The 20,309-nt window shown below is 38.9% G+C and overlaps 4 protein-coding genes across 4 annotated transcripts in view; 1 reads left to right on the top strand and 3 right to left on the bottom strand.

Moving 5' to 3' along the window:
• LOC148103474 (butyrophilin-like protein 2) overlaps nt 1-20,309 on the bottom strand; it is a 47,966-nt gene that overhangs the window by 13,237 nt on the left and 14,420 nt on the right. The window lies entirely within an intron of this gene.
• On the bottom strand, nt 513-4,541 carry LOC148103475 (Fc receptor-like protein 4). Its single transcript, XM_087839484.1, has 5 exons — nt 4,438-4,541; nt 1,635-1,670; nt 901-1,164; nt 576-821; nt 513-544 (listed from the first exon to the last, which is right to left on the bottom strand). The coding sequence occupies exons 1-5, from the start codon at nt 4,466-4,468 to the stop codon at nt 513-515; spliced, it is 609 nt and encodes a 202-aa protein (XP_087695610.1). The 5' UTR covers nt 4,469-4,541.
• The window catches only part of LOC118455924 (uncharacterized), a 34,208-nt gene continuing 19,106 nt past the window's right edge, over nt 5,208-20,309 (top strand). Inside the window, exons 1-2 of the mRNA XM_087838118.1 lie at nt 5,208-5,317; nt 7,762-7,846. Coding sequence (XP_087694244.1) covers nt 5,208-5,317; nt 7,762-7,846 — 195 coding nt within the window. The remainder of the gene's footprint in view (nt 5,318-7,761; nt 7,847-20,309) is intronic.
• On the bottom strand, nt 7,356-10,444 carry LOC148103476 (coxsackievirus and adenovirus receptor homolog). Its single transcript, XM_087838851.1, has 3 exons — nt 10,336-10,444; nt 8,079-8,444; nt 7,356-7,840 (listed from the first exon to the last, which is right to left on the bottom strand). Exons 1-3 carry the CDS (start codon nt 10,403-10,405, stop codon nt 7,722-7,724), a joined length of 555 nt encoding a protein of 184 aa, XP_087694977.1. The 5' UTR covers nt 10,406-10,444; the 3' UTR covers nt 7,356-7,721.

Raw genomic sequence — 20,309 nt, forward strand, 5'->3', positions numbered from 1 at the left:
ACTTTCTAAATCACATTTGACCACACACCCAATATTACCTCTGATTGGTTGTTGTTGATGATTTGATATTGTCGTATCTCTGTGCATGTTGTCATCTTCTGCAGGTTCACTGTGATCTTTTGCAATGTTTAAAATGTAACAGTGAAATATGTTACTGTAAGGAGTCTAAACAGAGCCTTAAAGTATCAAAAAGTACACACACAATGTAGATAATGTATATAAAAACAATTTCAATATATATTTAAAACACCTTACATGTCTAAAATGCAGTCATCTGGGTCTCACCTTCAGATTTCCTGTGAACACGTCGTCTCACCAGCAGAACCAGTAACACCAGTAGAACCACAACACACACTGATCCAACACATGACAACACAGAGAGAACAGGAGGAGAGAGTGATGGAGGAAGAGTGATGGAGATGGAACCAGGAGGAGGTGTGGATGTAGGTGGAGGTGTGGATGTAGGTGGAGGTGTGGTGGTGTGTTCCCCTGAAATAAAGCAAACACAGTCATTAAGTTGTCGTCACATTGTGAATGTTGAAAGCTGCAGAAACACAGACAGGTGAGTGTGTCACCTGTGACAGTGATCCAGCTGGATGGAGACTCTCCATGACCGCTGATGTCACACTTGTAGAGGCCTTCATCAGACCTGGAAACATGCTGGATGGTCATGTGACCTGTAGGCTGCTTCCTGATGAGGGAGCCATCTTTATAGAAAGCAGCTGGGAGGTTGGAGGGAGTGGTCTTTGTTTTACAGAGCAGAGTGACGTCATCTCCCTCCATCACAGGGAGGACAGGACTCTGCAGGATCACTGATCCACCTCAACACAGAGACAAACTACAGCATTTCATCCATTTACACACAGCTTCATCAACACTAACTCCACACACTCAGCTTACCAGTGACTGTCAGGTTAACCATGTTACTGATGGGACCCTCTCTGGACTCACACCAGTAAACTCCACTGTCATGAGACATCACAGTGATGTTACAGGAAGAACCAGCTGGTTTTCCCCACCCATGTGTTCCACACTGAGTCCTCTGTTGTTTGCTTGTGTTTCTCCTCAGAGTCCATCCAGCAGAGCTGTCGTCCTCCTCCCAGCTCAGAGACACAAAGTCTCCTTTAATGAACTGAGAGCTGCTGGGACTCACAGTCAGACGAGCTGTGAGGGTTAAAATGAAAAAGTGATGATCTGTTAGACTTCATTTATTTTATTTCTGAGATTTTACATCTGCAAACATGAAGTCTATCCATCCATCCATCCTCTTCCACATATCCAGGGCTGGGTCGCAGAGGCAGCAGCCTAAGCAGAGAAGCCCAGACCTCCCTCCCCCCAGCCAGCTCCTCCAGCTTGTCTGGGGAAACACCAAGGTGTCTCCGGGCCAGCTGAGAGATACAATCTCTTCAGTGTGTCCTGGGTCTGCCCCGGGGCCTCTTCCCACTGGGACATGCCCGGAACACCTCACCCAGGAGGCATCCTTGTCAGTGTGGATGCTTCAAGTGTGGCAACACCTTGAGGTGTTGTATTAAGATATGAAGCGCATGAAGTTTGCGTTGACAAACATGAACCCAATCAGGTCATATCAGTGAGCATTTCTCAGGTTTAAACTGTGACAGAAGAAGGTTACTGACCTTGGTTTGTTGTGCAGCTCAGCAGTGAGATCAGAACTAAAGAGAAATGACACTCAGGTTGATTTGAGGTGAACATAAAGAACAACTCCAACAGCACTCTCTGCCAGTTGAGTGTATTTTTTTTTTTTAAATTCCTTTATAAATGAATAATCCTCACACCATATATTGACTTAAATTTTAATTCAGTTCAATTTTATTTTGTTTAAAATGCCAAATCACAACAACGGTCGGCTGAAAGTTCTTTGTTTTGTAAGATGAAGACCCTACAATAATGCTGAGAAACTCCCCAAATCAAACAACTCCTCACAACTGCGCAATTTGGATACACTGGAATGAAAAAAACTTAAATAAGGAAAATAGAGAGAACTAGGATCTGGGAGTTGTGGAAATGAAGACAATATAAAGGAAATAATATAAAACAGATGTATAATATGTCTCAATTCGGGGGTGCATCCTTAAAAAGCCCTGGCCTTCGCAGTCTACGTGGGCTAGGTCCTTTGAAATGGGACAGCCTAGCCTTTAGATATGCATCACTACTGTCTTGGTGGAGTTTAATGAACTCTGCTATCTGCTCCTTGCTCACTAAAATATAACAGGACACTGGAGTATATTCTCGAGCATCTCACACTTCTGTTTAATATGTTTTCTGTTTGATGTTTATTCCGCTGTGTGAAGACTAGAACTTTAATCTCAGCCAAATTACTCCGGAACAAATAAAACACTGAAAAAAGCCAAACAATAACATTTGTAAGTTATCTAAGTGACTTATAGATCATGTTTAACCTGAGTAATGAAAGACCTGGGATCTGAAAATGATGTGAGTCCAGTGTTCTCACCAGCTCTAGTGAGCCTTGACTTTCCAGCTAGCTATTGAGCTAGCGGGTAAAGACGTCTCCGAAAAAGTCGGAGTACTTTTGCAAATATGTGGTGTCTTGATAAACTGAGCAGATATTTGAGGTTTACACAGCTACTTTCTCGCCTGAAAATATGTTAAAAGTTTGTTTTGTGACCCAGAAAGAATAATATTTCAAACTCTTTTGCCTATGCCATTGCCGCATTTGAAAAGTATTTTTATATTATTATAAAAATATTATAAATACTACTTCAATTAATAAAGTGTTGAAAAGAGAAATAAGAGTAATATTAAAACTAAGTAGCTGCCGCCATTGTTGGGAACTGGAATTGGCTGGGCTGCTTGAATTCTGGGATAGGCTGGTCCACGAAGTCGGCCGCATTTGAAGCAGCCCTCGAATTTGGACAGCCTTCGTCGCGTCACTATGATGTAATTGGTCTTCAAATGTGCCCCCCAAAGGATGCAGCCTCTGAATTAGGACATGGCACTAGACTGTTACAGCCCCTGGCCTTGGAAGAAGGGAGCCAGCCAGGATCAATTCACTCTTAAATTTAATTCAGATCAATTTAATTGTGTTCATAATGCCAAATCACAACAACAGTGGGCTGAAGGTTCTTAGCTTTGTAATGCAATAATGCTGAGAAACCCCCAAAATCAACAACTCCTTCTGACCAAGCACTTTGGAAAACACTGAGAAAGAAAATAAAATTATAAGAAAAATCAAGAGAACTAGGATCAGGGAGTTGTGGAAATGAAGACAAATTAAAAGAAATGGCATAAAACAGATCTAGACTGTCATGGCCCCTGGCCAGCCTTCCTTCAAGCAAATTCAAGTGTGGCAACATCCGCAGACGATTGGCTGACTGGGAACCTGTGGTTTGCACCTCCAGAAAAAGGGACCAATCAATGGCTGATCTGACACACCCGTGTCTTTACAATGCTGAAGAGCATTGATTCAGGCACTGTTGTTTAGAACTGAGTGTGCAGTCTGTGCTTCTCTCTGTGAGCTTTGTTTAAATTGTGATCTTGAATAATGCTGGTTGTGTTACATCCTGTGAGGCTAGTTTTGATTTCTACAGGCTTTAAGCAAGCAAGTTGTTTTTGCATTGGTTATTTGTTTGTAGTAAATGCCTCTATTATTCTTTAGTTTTTTGTAACAAAACTTTTTAACTCCTCTGACTCCCTAGCAGAGCTGGGTCATAACAGAGACAAATCAATGTTTCAATAAAGTTTGATCAACAGCTAAAAAGCTGCTGTTGGAAGTATCATAATCATCATCATCATCATCATCCATCCCTTCCAGTTTTCCCAGGGTAAAGGTCATCCATCCATCACAGGCTAACATTCACACCTACAGCTGGTTTAGAATCACCAGTTAACCAAACATGTCTCATGTGTATATTTAACCCCTGATTTTTAATCAATCCCCTTTAATCAATCCTTATCCTGATCTGCTTCATGCTGTGTGCTGTCTGTCAGTTAATCCATGTTTGTTTGTTTTTTTTCAGTCAGTCTGCCTTATATTTTGTTTAAACTTGACAGTTTCCACCTAATAAAGCAGTCTGTCTGCTGAGTCCACGCTCTGCATGCATCACACAGTCACAAACCACAGCACCTCTCTGACACCTGTGCTTTTAGGTCTAATTTTAAAATCTTTTTATACTTTTTTGGAGGAACCTTTTTACTGACAAACATGTTTACACAGTTTGGGCTCAGCTTTTACCTTGGTTATAATGTTTACAGCAAGTATACACAAAATATCCTCTACAGCGTTTCCTCGACTCCTGAGCAAAGATAAAGAGTCAGTTCAGACCTGCAGTTGGTCCTCGTGGTGTTTTGAACTTGAATTCAGCCTGATTTGTTTTTCATGTCTTCTCCTCCATCATCAGTTATCAGGAGAGCAGACAGTCAAAGTACAAGAATTCAAACAAACACAGAGATTCTACTTACAGAGCAGACACAGCACAGATGTTTCCTTCATCGTCCTTCTCACTCATTTGAGCTTTTTTTCATTTCTGTCACTGACACCAAGTAAAGCCCGCCCTCTTCCTCTGAGCACCAGCTTTCTATTGGTTCAAAGAGAGTGGTGGGAAACTCACTTTTTTCTTTTTTTTAACAATTACGTTATAAAATAATTTAAACATATATCTAAGGGCACATTGTAACACTGCACTTTTATTTTAGAAACAAAAAACAATGAATCACAATTCTGTTCTTCTTTTTGAGAAGTATTTCCTTTCCATGTAGTTACATCCCCCAGTGAGAGAGGCAGATATGAGCTGAAACACAGGAATCAAACCAGGAACGCTGCTGTTATGGAGCTGAACTGGAACCATTCAGACACTGAGGCCCTCTGAACACATTTTAATTACAGCTGTGCAGAGACACACTGATGACTGACTGGAACACTATGATTCACATTTTACATTAACACCATCCTCACACATGTTCATATATGGCCACTAGAGGGAGATGTTGGACTTTAAACACTAACATGGATACAAGAAGATCATCAGTGATGCTTGAGCAGGAACATCACACTGATCATTTGCATTCCATAATAAACTTGTGTTTACTCAAATTAAATGGAGCCCAGCTCTCATAGGGGCAGAGGCGAGAACATCCTGAGCAGGTGACCAGTCAATTGTTGGGCTAACACAGAGAGACAGACAACCATTCACACTCACATTCACACGTATGGCCCCACTAACTGTATGTCTATGATTGTGGGGGAAGTACCTGGAGAGAACCCACACATACACGGGGAGAACATGCAGACTATAAAGGCCCCTGGGCCAGTTGGTCACTTTAAGCTCAGGGTCTTCTTGCTGTGAGGCAAAGGCACTAACCTCAAAATGACGTCACTGTATAAAAATGTATATTGTACTATAGAGGAGGCAGCATTTAGCTGGAGCCTCCTTAAAACCACAGCTGTTCTGGAAATCATTTAAAACACTTACTGATCTTCTGATGGGACCTCAGAGTGATGCAAGGCAAGTTTATTTGTATAGCACAATTCAACAACAAGGTGATTCAAAGTGTTTTACAGAGACATTAGAAACAAAAACAAATAAAAAGCATGATTTAAAATTGATTAAGACAAACAAACAAAACAGATAAAATCAGTAGTTAAAATGTAAGTTTTGTAATTTAAGCTTAAAAGTGTGGATTTGGTGCTTTATTCAAATGCAGCTGAGAACAGGTGAGTCTTCAACCTGGATTTAAATAAACTGAGTGTTTCAGCTGATCTGAGGCTTTCTGGGAGTTTGTTCCAGATATAAGGAGCATAAAAGCTGAATGCAGCTTCTCCGTGTCTGGTTCTGACTCTGGGAACTGATAAAAGACCGGATCCAGATGACCTGAAGGATCTGGAAGGTTCATACTGGGTCAGGAGGTCACTGATGTATTTTGGTCCTAAACCATCAGAACTTTAAAGTCTATCCTCTGACGGACAGGCAGCCAGTGTAAAGACCTCAGAGCTGGACTGATGTGGTCCACTTTTTTGGTCTTAGTGAGGACTCGAGCAGCAGAGCTCTGAATGAGCTGTAGTTGTCTGACTGATTTTTTAGGTAGACCTGTAAAGATGCTGTTACAGTAATCAAGCCTACTAAAGTTGAGACATCAGATCTTTTGTCCTTGAAATATTCTTGAGGTGATAGTAAGCTGATTTTGTTATTGTCTTAATGTGTTTTTCTAAGTTCAGGTCTGCATCCATCACTACACCCAAATTTCTCGCCTGGTTTGTGGTTTTTAGGTGTAGAGATTGAAGTTCTCTGGTGACCTGTAATCGTTTTTCTTTGGCACCAAAGACTATTACTTCAGTTTTGTTTTTGTTTAGCTGGAGATGCAACTAAACAACCTCAGGATTATTTGAGGGATATTCTTGGATGTTTTATCTGCTCTATTTGGACTCCAGCTGAGATAAACTCTGCATCAATTATGTCGACAGCAAGATTAAAGTGATATAAAAAATTTTTTTACAGCCACAGAAAACACATCAATAGACACAAAACAACTATTCAGTGCTATTTTATGTAAAAAAAATTATTAGCTCTTGAAATATTTCCACTGCAGTAACAACAAGAACACAAACAACAATAAATAAATCTTCAGAGATCAAAGGAAACATCTGATTTTTAAAAGGAATTACAGAAATGATTTCATCTTTGCTTTCATGACACTGTCAGAACATTCATTGAGTTATAGTTGCCAAATGAGCACCATCAGACTGATGATTGATCAGTTAGTGTCTGTAATTAAGTAACAGCTGATCTGCGCATGAGGATCAGTTTGTGGTTCAAACCTCACAGAACAAGTCTGACTTTAAAAACAGTGGCTGAACCTGTAACACTGAACTCTGAAAACTGATGAGAAACAAACCATAAAAAAGTAAATTCCTGACATTAGTGGAAATAAAATTTTGCTTCAAACAAGTTCAATCGGAAACAGAAAATGTTGTTTGGGAAAACACTGAAATGTATTTGTATTCATTTTAAGATGTCTTAATTATTGTTTGAAAATATGAGCTCATGCATGTCCTACAGAAATGTAAAGAATAATATGAGCGACTAACCTCGCAAACACAAATCTGACGTTTTTTCTCCACAAACTAATTTAGCTGCCTCAGAACAACAATATACAATATTAAAATATTAAAAAAATATACAACATACAATCAAATGATGAAGACCTGTGTGTGTTTGAAACCTCACATCATCAAAACTGAACTACTATTAACAATAATTGTCCAATACATCAGAAGTGAAAAATGTTCAGTGTTAGAAGTAAATACATAACAATAGATGTTAAAAACAGTAAAGGTGTAACTGCTTTAACACTTTTTCCAACATTATTCAGTAACTTCTTCTGCCAACTTCTCAGCCTGCTGATTAAAAATGTAAAAAAAAGTGATCCTTCCTGGATGACTTTGGGTTTAATTTCTTAGGACTCTCCCACAGATGTAGGACAATATGATTTATTTAATTTTAACCTGCAACTTTTAATAATTGATTTTTCATTTTTATTCCTTTGTACTTTTGGAACATTAGCTTTTATTTAGCTGTGGAATCTCTTTGGAATGAAGCAACTCTTCTGGTTTTCTACTTTGACTCTAGTGTTTAAGTTTCTTCAGTGTGGTTTTGCTGCCTTTCTGCCTTAATGTAGGCTTCTCTTACCCAGCATCAACATGACAGAAGCTCTGAGACATTTCAAACTTGCTGATGTTCATCAGGATGTTAGTTAAAATCTCGGTTCTGTCGTTTATGTTTTCTGTAGATCAGAAAACCAACAACAGCAGCAGCAACAAGAAGCACAGCAGAAACACTCAGACCGACGATCAGTCCAACAGATCCTCCTGCAGGTGAGAAACAGGTGTGAGGTGTCAGCTGTCAGGTAGGTGATGAGTGAAGAACAGAACAGAATCCATTTCCTCTTCAAACTGCTGTCAGACATTATCTACTGCACTCTGATCACATCACTCAGACCAGCTGCTTTCTACAAAGTCTCATCAACAACATCTTTAGAAACAAACATCAACAACCAGGAAGCAGCTTCACCTCTGATCACACACACACTCAACTCTACTCACTCACCTGGAGGAGCAACTTTCAGTGTGACGATACTGATGGGTTCACCAACTAGATTAGCTCTCTTCCTCACGTTTGTTCCTCTAATGAAGGCCTCACACTTGTATGTTCCAGCATCATTAATCATCACATCCTTCAGAATCAAAGACACATCTCCATCCTTCATCTGTCTGTCCTGCAGATCCACCCGGTTCTTAAAAGATGGATGCTGGTTGTCTGGATCAAGCTGGTCATCCCGGTACAAAAGCACATATTCATCTCCCAGGTCAGCTCTGCTCCACTCTACACCTGTGATGCTGCTGCTGTTGTTTGGAGCTCGACATGGAAGAGTGACATTCTTCTGTCCAGATTCAGCTCTGATGATTTGCTGGTCTAAAAGAGGAAGAGCACAGAGGTTAAAGGTCAAAGTCCAACTGTTCACCTCCAGAGCAGGCAATTATGGCGTTATTTTAGTGCCTCTATTCTGAGTGTGCGTACAAAGAAGAAGAAGAAAAAAAAAAAAGCGCAAATGTTGCATTTTGAGAAGAAATTTATTTTGAGTGTTTAAGTTTAATTGCATGCAAGAAATTTATTTTAGTGTTTGCTATTATCCATATACACACACAATAACAGCACCTCTCACTGAGTCGTTAGCATTTGCTCTTGCTCAGATCTCTGCTCTGTGCACTCACAGACATCTCAGTTCTTCGCACTCAACGCTTTAACAACAGCAAGATCATTTGAGAACAACTGCACAGTTCCTGCAGCTTCCACAAACAAACACGTGTGCTATTCAGAGTGAAGAGTACACACTTACTGCTTGTAGTATTATATAAAATAATTAAGATTAAGATGAATGTAAGAATCAGTGTTATATAAACATTTATACAGTGAAACACGTGCTGATAATAAGTGACCATAATGTGTGAGAGAAAGCAGCCTCTCATTATAAGACACTGTGAGTCTCTGCATGCTGCCTTTATGGAGCTACAGCTGTTTGTATACACTGAACTGTGTGTGTGGCACAATCATATGAAGGTTGCTACTGACAAGAAGAAATAAAGCCAGGTGGAGGGGAGGATAACAATGTGAAATATATTCAGTTTTACAATTTAAATTCAGCATTAATAGAAGCTAGGTTCAACGTGTTGATGCTAGCTCATTTAAATTAAAAAAAAATGTCACATAATAAAACTACTATGGCACAACTACAGTGGCAAGATAACTATTTTTGAGTGGCATATGCCACTCCATGCCACGTCTGTAGATGCGTCCTTGGCTGTATACTGACTCCTGAAACTACAACACATCACACTGACACACACATTACACTTCTTTGTCTCTGTCACAGCTGGATTACAGATGTTAAGTGTCCACCCAGGTTCATGTCTCATTCACATACATAGTGGAAACTGTGTTTGGTTTCTAACAGCTATATCTGACCTGCTTAATGTGACAAACACGACGATGGCATCAAAAACAAAGCTGAAAATTAAAATCTTATTTTAAAGTTGAGTCTAAATGTGATCAGATGAAGTGTGAGGTTGTGAGAAAGTCTCTGACTGCATTCATAGATGTGTCCTTTCAGCTGCTCGCTCTGATCAAACCTTTGGTCTCTAAGGAAGAGGCTTCAGGGAGATGTTTGCTACGTTGGACTGTAGGACCATCAGAAATGTGTGCAGTAACAAAACAGGCAGCACTGAAAGCAGCTCTAAGTGTTTGTGTTGTTCAATGATTTGTGCACAACAACAAAAATGGGACCTCTCTCATCCATCAGTCATCATGTGGAAATTTTTCTGACACACTTTGAAGCTGATGGACGTTTTGTGTCTGCACTAAGTACGTTTTCACAGCTATGGCACCGGCAGGATTCACTTTCACAGACTCACAACCACCAGCTTCACCTCTCCCCTCCCCCTCCAGCTGGTCTCTTTCTCCCCCTTAACTGACAACATTGTCACATACAAAACTACGGTGGCACTCGGGGTGGCAACAGATCATTTTACTGTGGCACATGCCACCTCTGTAGATCTGCCCCTGGCTGTATACTGATGCCTGGAACTACAACACATCACACAGACAAACACATTACACTTCTTTGTCTCAGTGCTGTAAACAGCATCGCTGACCAAGCGGGTAAATCCACAGACACCACCAGACCTCGTGATGCCTTCACGCAAACAGACGCTCAGAAACTAATTGTTTGGGAAGTAACATGTAAACCAGACTGATGTTTATTCCTCTTCATCTCAGAGGGAAACACCGTTTGGTTTATAAACCTCACCTGCAGAGACAAACACGAAGACACCGAGAATCAGCAAAGTCGAGCAGAGCGACGTAGTTACAGGAAACATTTCCGGGTTCTTGTTTCTGCTGATCTGACTCTTAGTTTGTTCTAACTATCGGTGACTGTTGATATTTTCAGTTAATAACAAAACTAGAGTTTTAAAACTGACTACATTAGATTAAATTTGAGGTTTAAATAAAGCTCAAACATTTGTTTTTCAGCCACTCGTTCAAACGCCACACTTTAGATATCTTAAGGAAGTCGCGTTAGAGTGACGTCATTATTAGGGCGGTAAAGGTAGTAATGATTTCTTTGAGAGATATCAACTCGTAAACGACGCAAATATGTATTTCAGACATAAACACTGTTTGCTCTCTAACTGTTAAATTCCGCCTACATCCACAAACACTCAATGATGTTGATAGGGTCATCAACTACCTTATGTTTGTTCCTCTCATGACGACATGACACTCGTATGTTCCAGTATCATCAAAGACACATCTCCATCCTTCATCTGTCTGTCCTGCAGATCCACCCGATTCTTAAAAGATGGATGCTGGTTGTCTGGAACAAAGTGACCATCCCAGTACAAAAGGACATATTCATCTCCCAGGTCAGCTTTGCTCCAGTTCACAACTATGTTGTTGTTGTTTGTAACTCGACATGTCAGAGTGACGTCCTGTCCAGACTCAGCTGTGATGTTTTTCTGGTCTGAAAGATGAAACAAAACAGAGCAGAGAGGTTAAAAGTTAAAGTACAACTGTTCACTTTGATAGCAGCCAATCAGAGTCAGGACCACAAACACTCACTGCTTGTGGTGTTACAGAAAATAAATAAGATGAATGGCAGGATCTGTGTTATATAAACATTTATACAGTAAAACGTGCTGAGAGAAAGCAGCCTCTCATTATAAGACACTGTGAGTCTCTGCATGCTGCCTTTATGGAGCTACAGCTGTTTGTATACACTGAACTAAAAGCTTTGTAGCTGCATACAGGGCTGGATGTAATGAAATGTTTGTGGCATGGAAATCAAAATCACAGGCATTTCTTTACACATATGCAACATTCATGCATTAAAATGTAAACAATGATTTTGACATTTCTTTGTACAACCATTTAAAACTCTGATCTACAGAGGTGGCATGGAGTGGCACGTGCCAGCCTAAAAATAATCTCTTGCCACACCTTAGTAAACAACAGTGTCAGTGTCAGTCATATATAAAACTACAGTGGCACTAGAGGTGGCAAGAGATCATTTTAGGGTGAAACATGCCACTCTATACCACCAGGCTGTATACTGACTCCTGAAACTACAACACATCACACTGACACACACATTACACTTCTTTGTCTCTGTGGCAAATCCACACAGACATTACCTCGTGATGCCGTCACAAACAAACAAAAACTGACTATGACTGACTAAAATGAAACTACATGTTTCGGAAGAACGATGTAAACCAGACTGATGTTTATTCCTCTTCATCTGAGAGGGAAACACTGTTTGGTTTATAAATCTCACCTGCAGAGACAAACACGAAGACAACGACAATCAGCAAAGTCGAGCAGAGCGACGCAGTTACAGGAAACATTTTCGTGTTTTTGTTTCTGCTGATCTGACTCTTAGTTTGTTCTAAAAGTCTGAGTCTGTTGGTATTTTCAGTGAATAAAAGAACCTTAGTTTTAAAAAAAAGTTTAAAAATGACAACAGTCTGTTAAATTTGAGTTTTAAATAAAGCTGAAATATTTTATTTTAACTCATACTCATATCCATACTCCACACTTGCATCATTTTGTAGGGTGACCATAAATAAGTGCGTCATAACTAAAGTGGTGAAATCTGAAGCAGGTCTGAGTGTTTAACAGGTTCAGTTCTTGAATGATCTCCACAGAACAACACAAACATAACCTCATCATCAATCATCAGCTACATACTAAAGACCATCATCAGCTAAAGGACTTCAAAATGATGTCACTGTATAAAAATCTATATTGTACTATGAAGGAGGCAGCATTTAGCTGTAGCCTCCATAAAACCGCAGAGAACTTTTTCCACCTTTGTACAAAATACTCAAATATGTCATTTTAAAACACTTACTTTTTTCTGGAGGAACTCTGTAATCCTTAAAGTCTTTTCTGATCATCATGATGGAAAAAAGAAATTATCAAAATATTTAAAAAATGTAAAAAAATAAAAAATAAATAAAAACGGACCTCTGTACTAAACATCCAGAGAACAAACTGAGCTGTGTTTTCTTATCAGCTGTTTTTAAACAGACACACCTCAGATCTGTGATATCAACACCCACAGCGTCACCTTAGCAACCACATTCCTCCACCTATCAGCTGTGAGGCTCACATATTTGACAAACAAATGCCACAAATACAAAGTCACAGCTGACTCTGAGCCCTCACAGTCAGCTGATCTTTCTGTCAAATATCTTAATGAAACTCTGAAATACAATAAATGTTTTCAGGTCCTTGAAGTACACACGGGTGGGGGCTGGAAACCCACTCCACCCGTCACAGTCTGAAGACAGAACGTGATTTCTGTCAGTGTGTGAGGATCAGTATGATGTATAATAATGTGAGTAAACTTCAGCAGGTTCATGTCTGTGATGAACAGGAACAAGCAGAGGTGCTCTGGATGTTTGATCTGTGCTCTGATAATTCAGCGTCTCACCATGTGGGACAGGAGACTGTCCAGCACAAGTTACAGCCTGTCAGAGTGTCGCTCACATTTACTGACAAACAACAGATGCGCCTGTTACTGTTTCTGCTTTTATTCTAAGCCCACCTTTTCTTTCCTGTCCTGTTCTTGTTTTGTGCTCATGCTCTGTCTGACTGTGAAATGATTTCACTTCAGTGCAGCTAAAGCTCCTGTTAGAGCGAACATAGCTGTGGTTAGCTCCACCTGCCGTCTGTTAGAATATAATAGAATCAAATACAATAAAAACATCCTGTTACTGATTATCAGGATCATTAGTTCAAAGTAACAAGGTCTATATATTATTATTATAATTATTTTAACATTACACTGAGATCCAGCATAAACTGTCCATTAAAAAGGAAATTGAATCTGATTATTTCAGTAACTAAATACATTTACTAAAGTAAAACTCATGACACAACCTGTTTAAAAAACAGATTTTACAAACCTTAAATATTCTTTTCAAATGCAACATGTGTAAAACCAATAAATCAAGGTCATTTATTCAATGATGAAATTATTGATCCTCAGCACCACTGTGTTGATGGTAAATAGCTGTGTCTCAGTATCCTGGTCAAACTGGTTCAGCAGTAAAATCATGTGTCTGTGTGTGAATCATATCAGATTTCCTCTTTGGTGTTCAGCACATTCATCAGCTCTATTTAAACTTGCAGCTCCATTATTTTTCTTTCTGTTGTTTTGTTCTCGTCTGGATGTAAAATCATTTTAGAGGTCAAAGCTGACACACCTGTGGTTATTTCTGCCAACATCTAAATATTTCAAATTTCACTGAAGTTAAATTTTTCTTCCATTTAGTGTTTGTTTTGATGGTAAACTAAATACTTGACGAGTTTCTTATTGTTTACTTTGAATGAATTAAATGATCAGTAACTCCTTTGAAATGATCATCTGAGAAAGTTTGCTAAAGACAACAAACAGAAACTAAACCTCCAGCTTCCTTAAATGTAAAAGTTTGATTTGTTTCCTGTTTATTTTTCCTCCTCTGAGGAAATATTTGAACATGATCAATTAAAATTTAGCAGGAAAATTTGATGAAATTTGAAGAGAAGTTAAAATGTAACAAAGAGAATTGAGTAAATATTAACTTCCTCTCTCTGTGCTGACAGTGAGTGAAGATTAGATGGGAAACATTTTATGGTCTTTTTCTTGTCAGTAAATTATTTTGGGTCATTCAGTCCTTTTTATTCAGTTTGTGGAAATTAAATAGGGACACATTTTAGCTCAAGGCTGTGGGAAGCAGGTGCTGCAGCACCTCCTGGTGGATGTTTAAATTCATGACCAGGGAGACGTATTAAAATAAATAAATACCAAAGATATCTCAAAAGGTAAGTTCTTTTGTAAACAGCAGATTAATGTGTAACTCCACCTGTACTTTGACCCAGAGCACAAAGACTATATGCAGGTGAAGTCTATATTTTATGTATATGTTTTATATGATTACTCTTTTATAAAGAAGTTAAAATGTATGTTAATAGCTAGAAACGATTTTAAAAAATTGATTTTTTTCCTCTGTGGACCTGGCATAAATAAAACCTTCCTACTCCTAACAGTTAAATCTCACCCACAGACACAAACACAAAAACACCGACAAACAGAGAAACTGATCAGAGTAAAGCAAACATTCCTCTGTTATCTAGTTGTGATAATCTGCTGTCTTCTAAATGTCTGAGTGTGTTGTTGAGTTTCAATCTGACTAAGATTAAATTCAGATTTAAATAAGTCACTGATTAAGACATCTGTGTTTGAGCTACTTGGTTGACTTTCCCGTAAGTGTTGACGAAAGAAGAAGTTTGGGTAACTACATATAAGTGCGTCATAATAAAATATTAGCTGTCGCCTCCATAAAACCACAGCTGTTCAGGAGAACTCTGCCTACCTTTGGTATCCAATCTGTTAATCCACTGAAGACCATAGTAATATTTTAGAAACCACAGTCCTGTCTTCTCCAGCTTTACATACATATTTAACAAACAAGTACATTTACAAAGTAACAGGAAGTGAACTTGTCTCAGTAAAACAGGTTGATGTGTAGAAACAACATCCTGTCTGTGTAGTGTATGTGAATTGAAATCAACTTATTCTAATGAGTAAAATTCAAATGTCACATGTATTTAAACATCATGTACATGTCCTGTACAACACGGTTATTTACAAAAACAGCTCTTTTCTTAATTCTTCACATACAATAGGGGAATAGAAACTAAACCCCGAGAGAGTGACTGTTCAAAATGCATCCACTGTCTTGAGTGAATGCATTTTTTCATGTGAAAAAAACAAACAAACAAAAAAAAAGATCATAAATCCAGCAGGTCTGATCACATATTCAGACAACATGAATGGAAAATGTGAATAAAACACTTACTCTGTTTAAAACCACCACAGTTGTTTCTGCTGTCGTCTGTGTCATGGACGTCATTCATTACTCTACTCAGAGTACAAAGCGCTACATAAGAACCATTTACCGTTTACGATTCGTTCCCTCAGAACTTCACAAGTTATAAAATTTCAATGACTAAAAAAAAAACTAAACAACAAAAAATGAAAAGCTGAAACCAAATTAATATTTTTTACAGCACCCACTACAACTGTCACAATCTAGAGACAAAATTTTTATCAAAGTTTTAATAAACTGAACCATCTGTGAGGAACAGAAACAAGTCCAGGGTAAACCAGTGCATTCTGGGAAACTTTGAAGGCTCATATGACCGTGTGGGAAATGTGGGAAATGTGGCTCAGAAGAAGTTTCAAAATAAAGTAAAACAAAAATTTTCCAATTAGTTATTATTATTATTGATTATTATTTAAATAATATCCTGATTATTTATCAAATGCTCAGCAGCTGTGTTTGTGGACAAGGTGTGTCTGTGTGTGTCTGTGTTTGTCTGTGTGTGTCTGTGTGTGTCTGTGTTTGTCTGTGTGTGTCTGTGTGTCAGTATCCTGGTCAAACTGGTTCAGCAGTGAGTGTTTGTTTATTGTACAGATGTGTGTTTTGTTTCACATGAGCTGTTGGTTTGTACAGCAGAATGAAAACACACTAAGCTTCTTTCCTTCTCCATTTTTATTCTGTGTTCATGAAACATCTGACAGGGACGTGACCTCATGTGTCAGTAGAGCAAACAGAGCTGGTTAGCTGTTAACAAGACGCTTAGCTCAGCTGCCTGTGAGCGATAAAACCACACAGTTCAAAACGTTTTGAAACAGAACAGTTGTTGTTGTTGTGATTGTGTAGATTAGTGCTGCATTCATTTGATTTCTAGTCAAGGAAATGTTGAGCTGCTGCCCCTGGTGGATCTCCGGGGAAATTGTTGAACTAAATAGCAATAAAAATCAAAATACAGAAAAAAATCAAGATGGCACCAGTGTGTGTGGCTTGCCTTCTGCTTCTGTCAATTGTGTTATTGTTTGTTTTGTTTCTGACAGTTCTTGCCACAAAATCAACTCACAACTGTTGTATGAATGCCCCAAAACTTTTGGATCTTCATATTTTTGCCATAAGTTTTGAAAGGTCTAATCAGAAAGAGTTAAGAACAGAGTATCCACCACCCCCGGCTGATGTTCTTACTTGCTACGTGGAGCGCTTCCACCTGCCCCGACACACCGTCATTAATGCTGTAAATGTACTGGTCAGCTGGTGAAGTTTAAACCTTGCCTTAGTGTTTCTTCAGAAGCTGCTCCAGTTGGTTATTGTCTGTTCCATCCCAGGGCATCTCCTGGATCCTGTTGCCTCTTGTCTGGTTCATGTGATGGGGTTGGGTGGAGGTGAGCCTGCTGGCTACTGTTGCCCACTGACTGCTCATTTCTTAATGCTCTAAGGATATCAGGTAGAGGAGGAGGAATATTGACTGTTTTTAAAATAACTTTCACAGCAAACAACTCCATGTACCAGTTTCCCCCTCCAGCTTTGAACTTCTCATATTTGAACTGGGAGGCTCTCAACTGGTTGTGTGCAGTAATCCATCATCAAGTTTAACAAAGATATTATCAATTACTTTTCATGTTTTTGGCTGAAATTGTGACTAAATGTTATTGGATTTTAATAGTTGGTGATTTTAATATTCACGTCTGTTCCCCTGATGGATCGTTTGCTCAGGAGTTTTTAAATCTTATTCAATCTTTTAACTGTAGAAAGCCCTACACATCAGCAGGGGCACACTCTTTAAACTGACCTTGACCCCTGTCTCGGTTTGCTCAAATGTTAGACTCAAAATTCACATTCCTTTCAAAGCTATTGGAAGAAATCTTTTTTTCCCAACTGATTATGTTTTTGGATACTAATGGTGTTTTTTCAGTCTGGTTTTAAACATCTACACTCCACTAAAACAACACTTTTACGGGCTTTTAATTACGTAATTCTAGCAAATGATTGTGGAAGTTTTGTAATTCTTGTGCTTTTAGATCTTACTGCAGCCTTTGATGCTGTTGACCAACCACAGTTAGAACACTGATCTAAAGGGTTGAAGGACCTTAGATCAGCCGACCTGCTGCTTTTGGTTGTCCCCAAAACTGGTTGAAACTTAGAGGAGAACGAGCTTTTTCAATTGTGGGCCCCAAACTTTGGAATACGTTGCCTTTGAATATTAGACAGGCATCTTCGCTTCTTGCTTTTAAGTCTCTTTTGAAAACAACTTTTTTCAGTAGCATTTAGACTGGTGTGAGTTGATATGCTTTTTTTCCCTTCATGTGCGTGTTTTAATGTAAATGGTTTTATCTTTTGTTTTATATCTTGTTTTATTTTTGTACAGCACTTTGGGGAAACTTTCCACTTTTTAAATGTGCTATATAAATACATTAGATTTGGATTGTATTTGAAAACCATTAGTCTATAAATCAGCACTAAACTTTCCAGGTGATGGCTATCTGATCATTTGTAACCTCTAATTATAATTATTCCAACTCACTGGAATCAGAAAAAGCATTATTTTACTTTTATATATTTAACTATTAGTTTCTGAATCCTGATGGGTAAAAAAGCCATTAAACCTTGACATCTTGAAGTAAAATGTGAACGGTAATCTATGGTGTGGAGGGCAAAATATTAATTAATTCAGTGTGAAAACACTGCCACCATTAGGTAAAAGTGAAACATTACATAATTATGAAAAGACACATTTGTGGGATCATAAATTATGCTTAATCCACTGGGTATAATATCGCACGTGACTGATTCTGCACCAGATTTACCTTTTGTTAAATCTGTTGTGCATAAAGGAAGAACTCGCACGGTCAGGACCCCTCGAGTTTCACAGAACTTCAGACTTTACTTTTCACAGAAGGTTAAAAACACATCCTCCATGATGATCTTAAGATGCCCCCAGCAAAGTCACAGGAGTGTTATACCCACTGAGATGTAAACTAAAAGTTTTATGTTAATGTACAGTCCTTAATATGTTTTGTGTGTGTGTGTGTGTGTGTGTGTGTGTGTGTGTGGGGGGGGGGGGGGGGGGGGGGCGCAAAAGGGAGTGTTCTCCCAGGGCACCAAACAGGCTAGGACCGCCACTGGTCACAGGAGTGTTATACCCGCTGAGATGTAAACTCATCCCTCTTACCTAAATGGACATTGATTACTTTCTGAAAATAGCTGCAGCACAAATTGGTTTGTATAATCAATAGATTAGTACGACTGTCATGCTGCTATGAGAGAGTATTAAGAAAAAAAATAACGTTGTCAATTTTGAGATTAAGCTCCAAACTCATATTTGACAAAGTTGAAATTTGGCCCTCAGGGTCGCTTCCAGCCGAACAACTGCCACAGTGTTTATACCCTCTACAAAATGCTTGTGTAGATGAGTCAGTGAAACACATTGGTCTTATTGTGTCTTGTGATACAACACACATATTCTTTATTGCACAAGACTGTAAATATCCATATTTCCACTCCCAGCTATTTCATTTAGCACAAATCTGGCAAACTCTTTCATGTTTGTGTGTTTTTTAACCAGATGCAGATTTGTGCGCCATCTCTTCTAACTTTGTTATACTTTTCACCACATTGTGTTTGTTACTGAAGACATTCTGAATTATGATATCACTAACTAATATACACGGGATATTGGCCCTTTGCACATTACTCATTTAGCCTGAAAAAATATTAAATATTCCAATAAAAAATACACAAAAATGACATAAAACATATAAAAATGTGTTTTATCTATTTTTCTTTACTCTGGTCTGAGGTGCTGGGGGGCCCAGTTAGAGACCAGCAGCTGGACGTCAGTGGTTGGACTGGTGGACTACTTCAGTGAAGAGTAGACGACGTCTGGCTCTGGTTTAAAGTCTGAACACAAACACACACAGTTCAAACAACAGGAAACATGATTACAAGCTTTGTAGTTCAATCAAGACCTCCAATCTCCACCTCTCTGCATCACACACAGTCCCAGTTCAACTGGATCAGACCTCTGAGTTTGATCCAGGATGAGGTTTGATCAGTTTATCTTAGCATGATGGATGCAAACAGGTTTAGCAGCTAGCTTGTCTCTATGCAAAGTCAAAGATAAAGAGCAGCTGTACCTGGGCCTGCTTGTTCTGATGGTTGTTTGTCCATAACTGACGTCTTCACTTCTCACTGCTGAGTAGACCACAACTACAAAATACATTTCTGCAAAATGAAAACAAAAATCATTGAAGCTACAACAACTACACCAGTGCAGCTACACAAAGGAAAACATTTTTACTGTTTCTAATGTTTCATCACGAGAGTCCATGACAGTGCCGGCCATTGCAAGGGTAAGATTTGTAACCAGAGGAATTTGTCCACCCACACACTGTTTGTGTGACTTCCCAGAGTTTATCGTCCAATATAGTGAAGAAATTACAAGAACATGTAAAACTTTCTTTCTGTTCTTCACACGGTTCAGTAACCTGAGAAATGTGATGTATCATGAACAGGAGGAGCTACATGCCACTGATGTTCTGCTTTATAAACCGCAGCATCTTCTTACAGTTTTTTTCCTCATCTTAACACCTCTGCTGTGAAACACTGAGTGACCACAAAGAATTGTGTTTCTGAGAAAGATGCAGGTGGACGACCACAAAGCTGCCATCTTTTTCCACTGCAGACTGACACTCTTCACCACAGAGCACAAAGCAAAGATGTTCTCACAACATGAACACTATTATTAGACAAACCAGTAAACACCTCGGTGAGAACGTTCATCTGTTATAGACGAACTGTAATCAACAATCGGAAGTTGCTGATGTTTTACAGTTTGCAGAACGTTGAAACAGTTTAAAAGTTT

This window comes from Neolamprologus brichardi, chromosome 3, assembly GCF_056152115.1.
Source record: "Neolamprologus brichardi isolate AB-2024 chromosome 3, ASM5615211v1, whole genome shotgun sequence".
NCBI lineage: Eukaryota > Metazoa > Chordata > Actinopteri > Cichliformes > Cichlidae > Neolamprologus > Neolamprologus brichardi.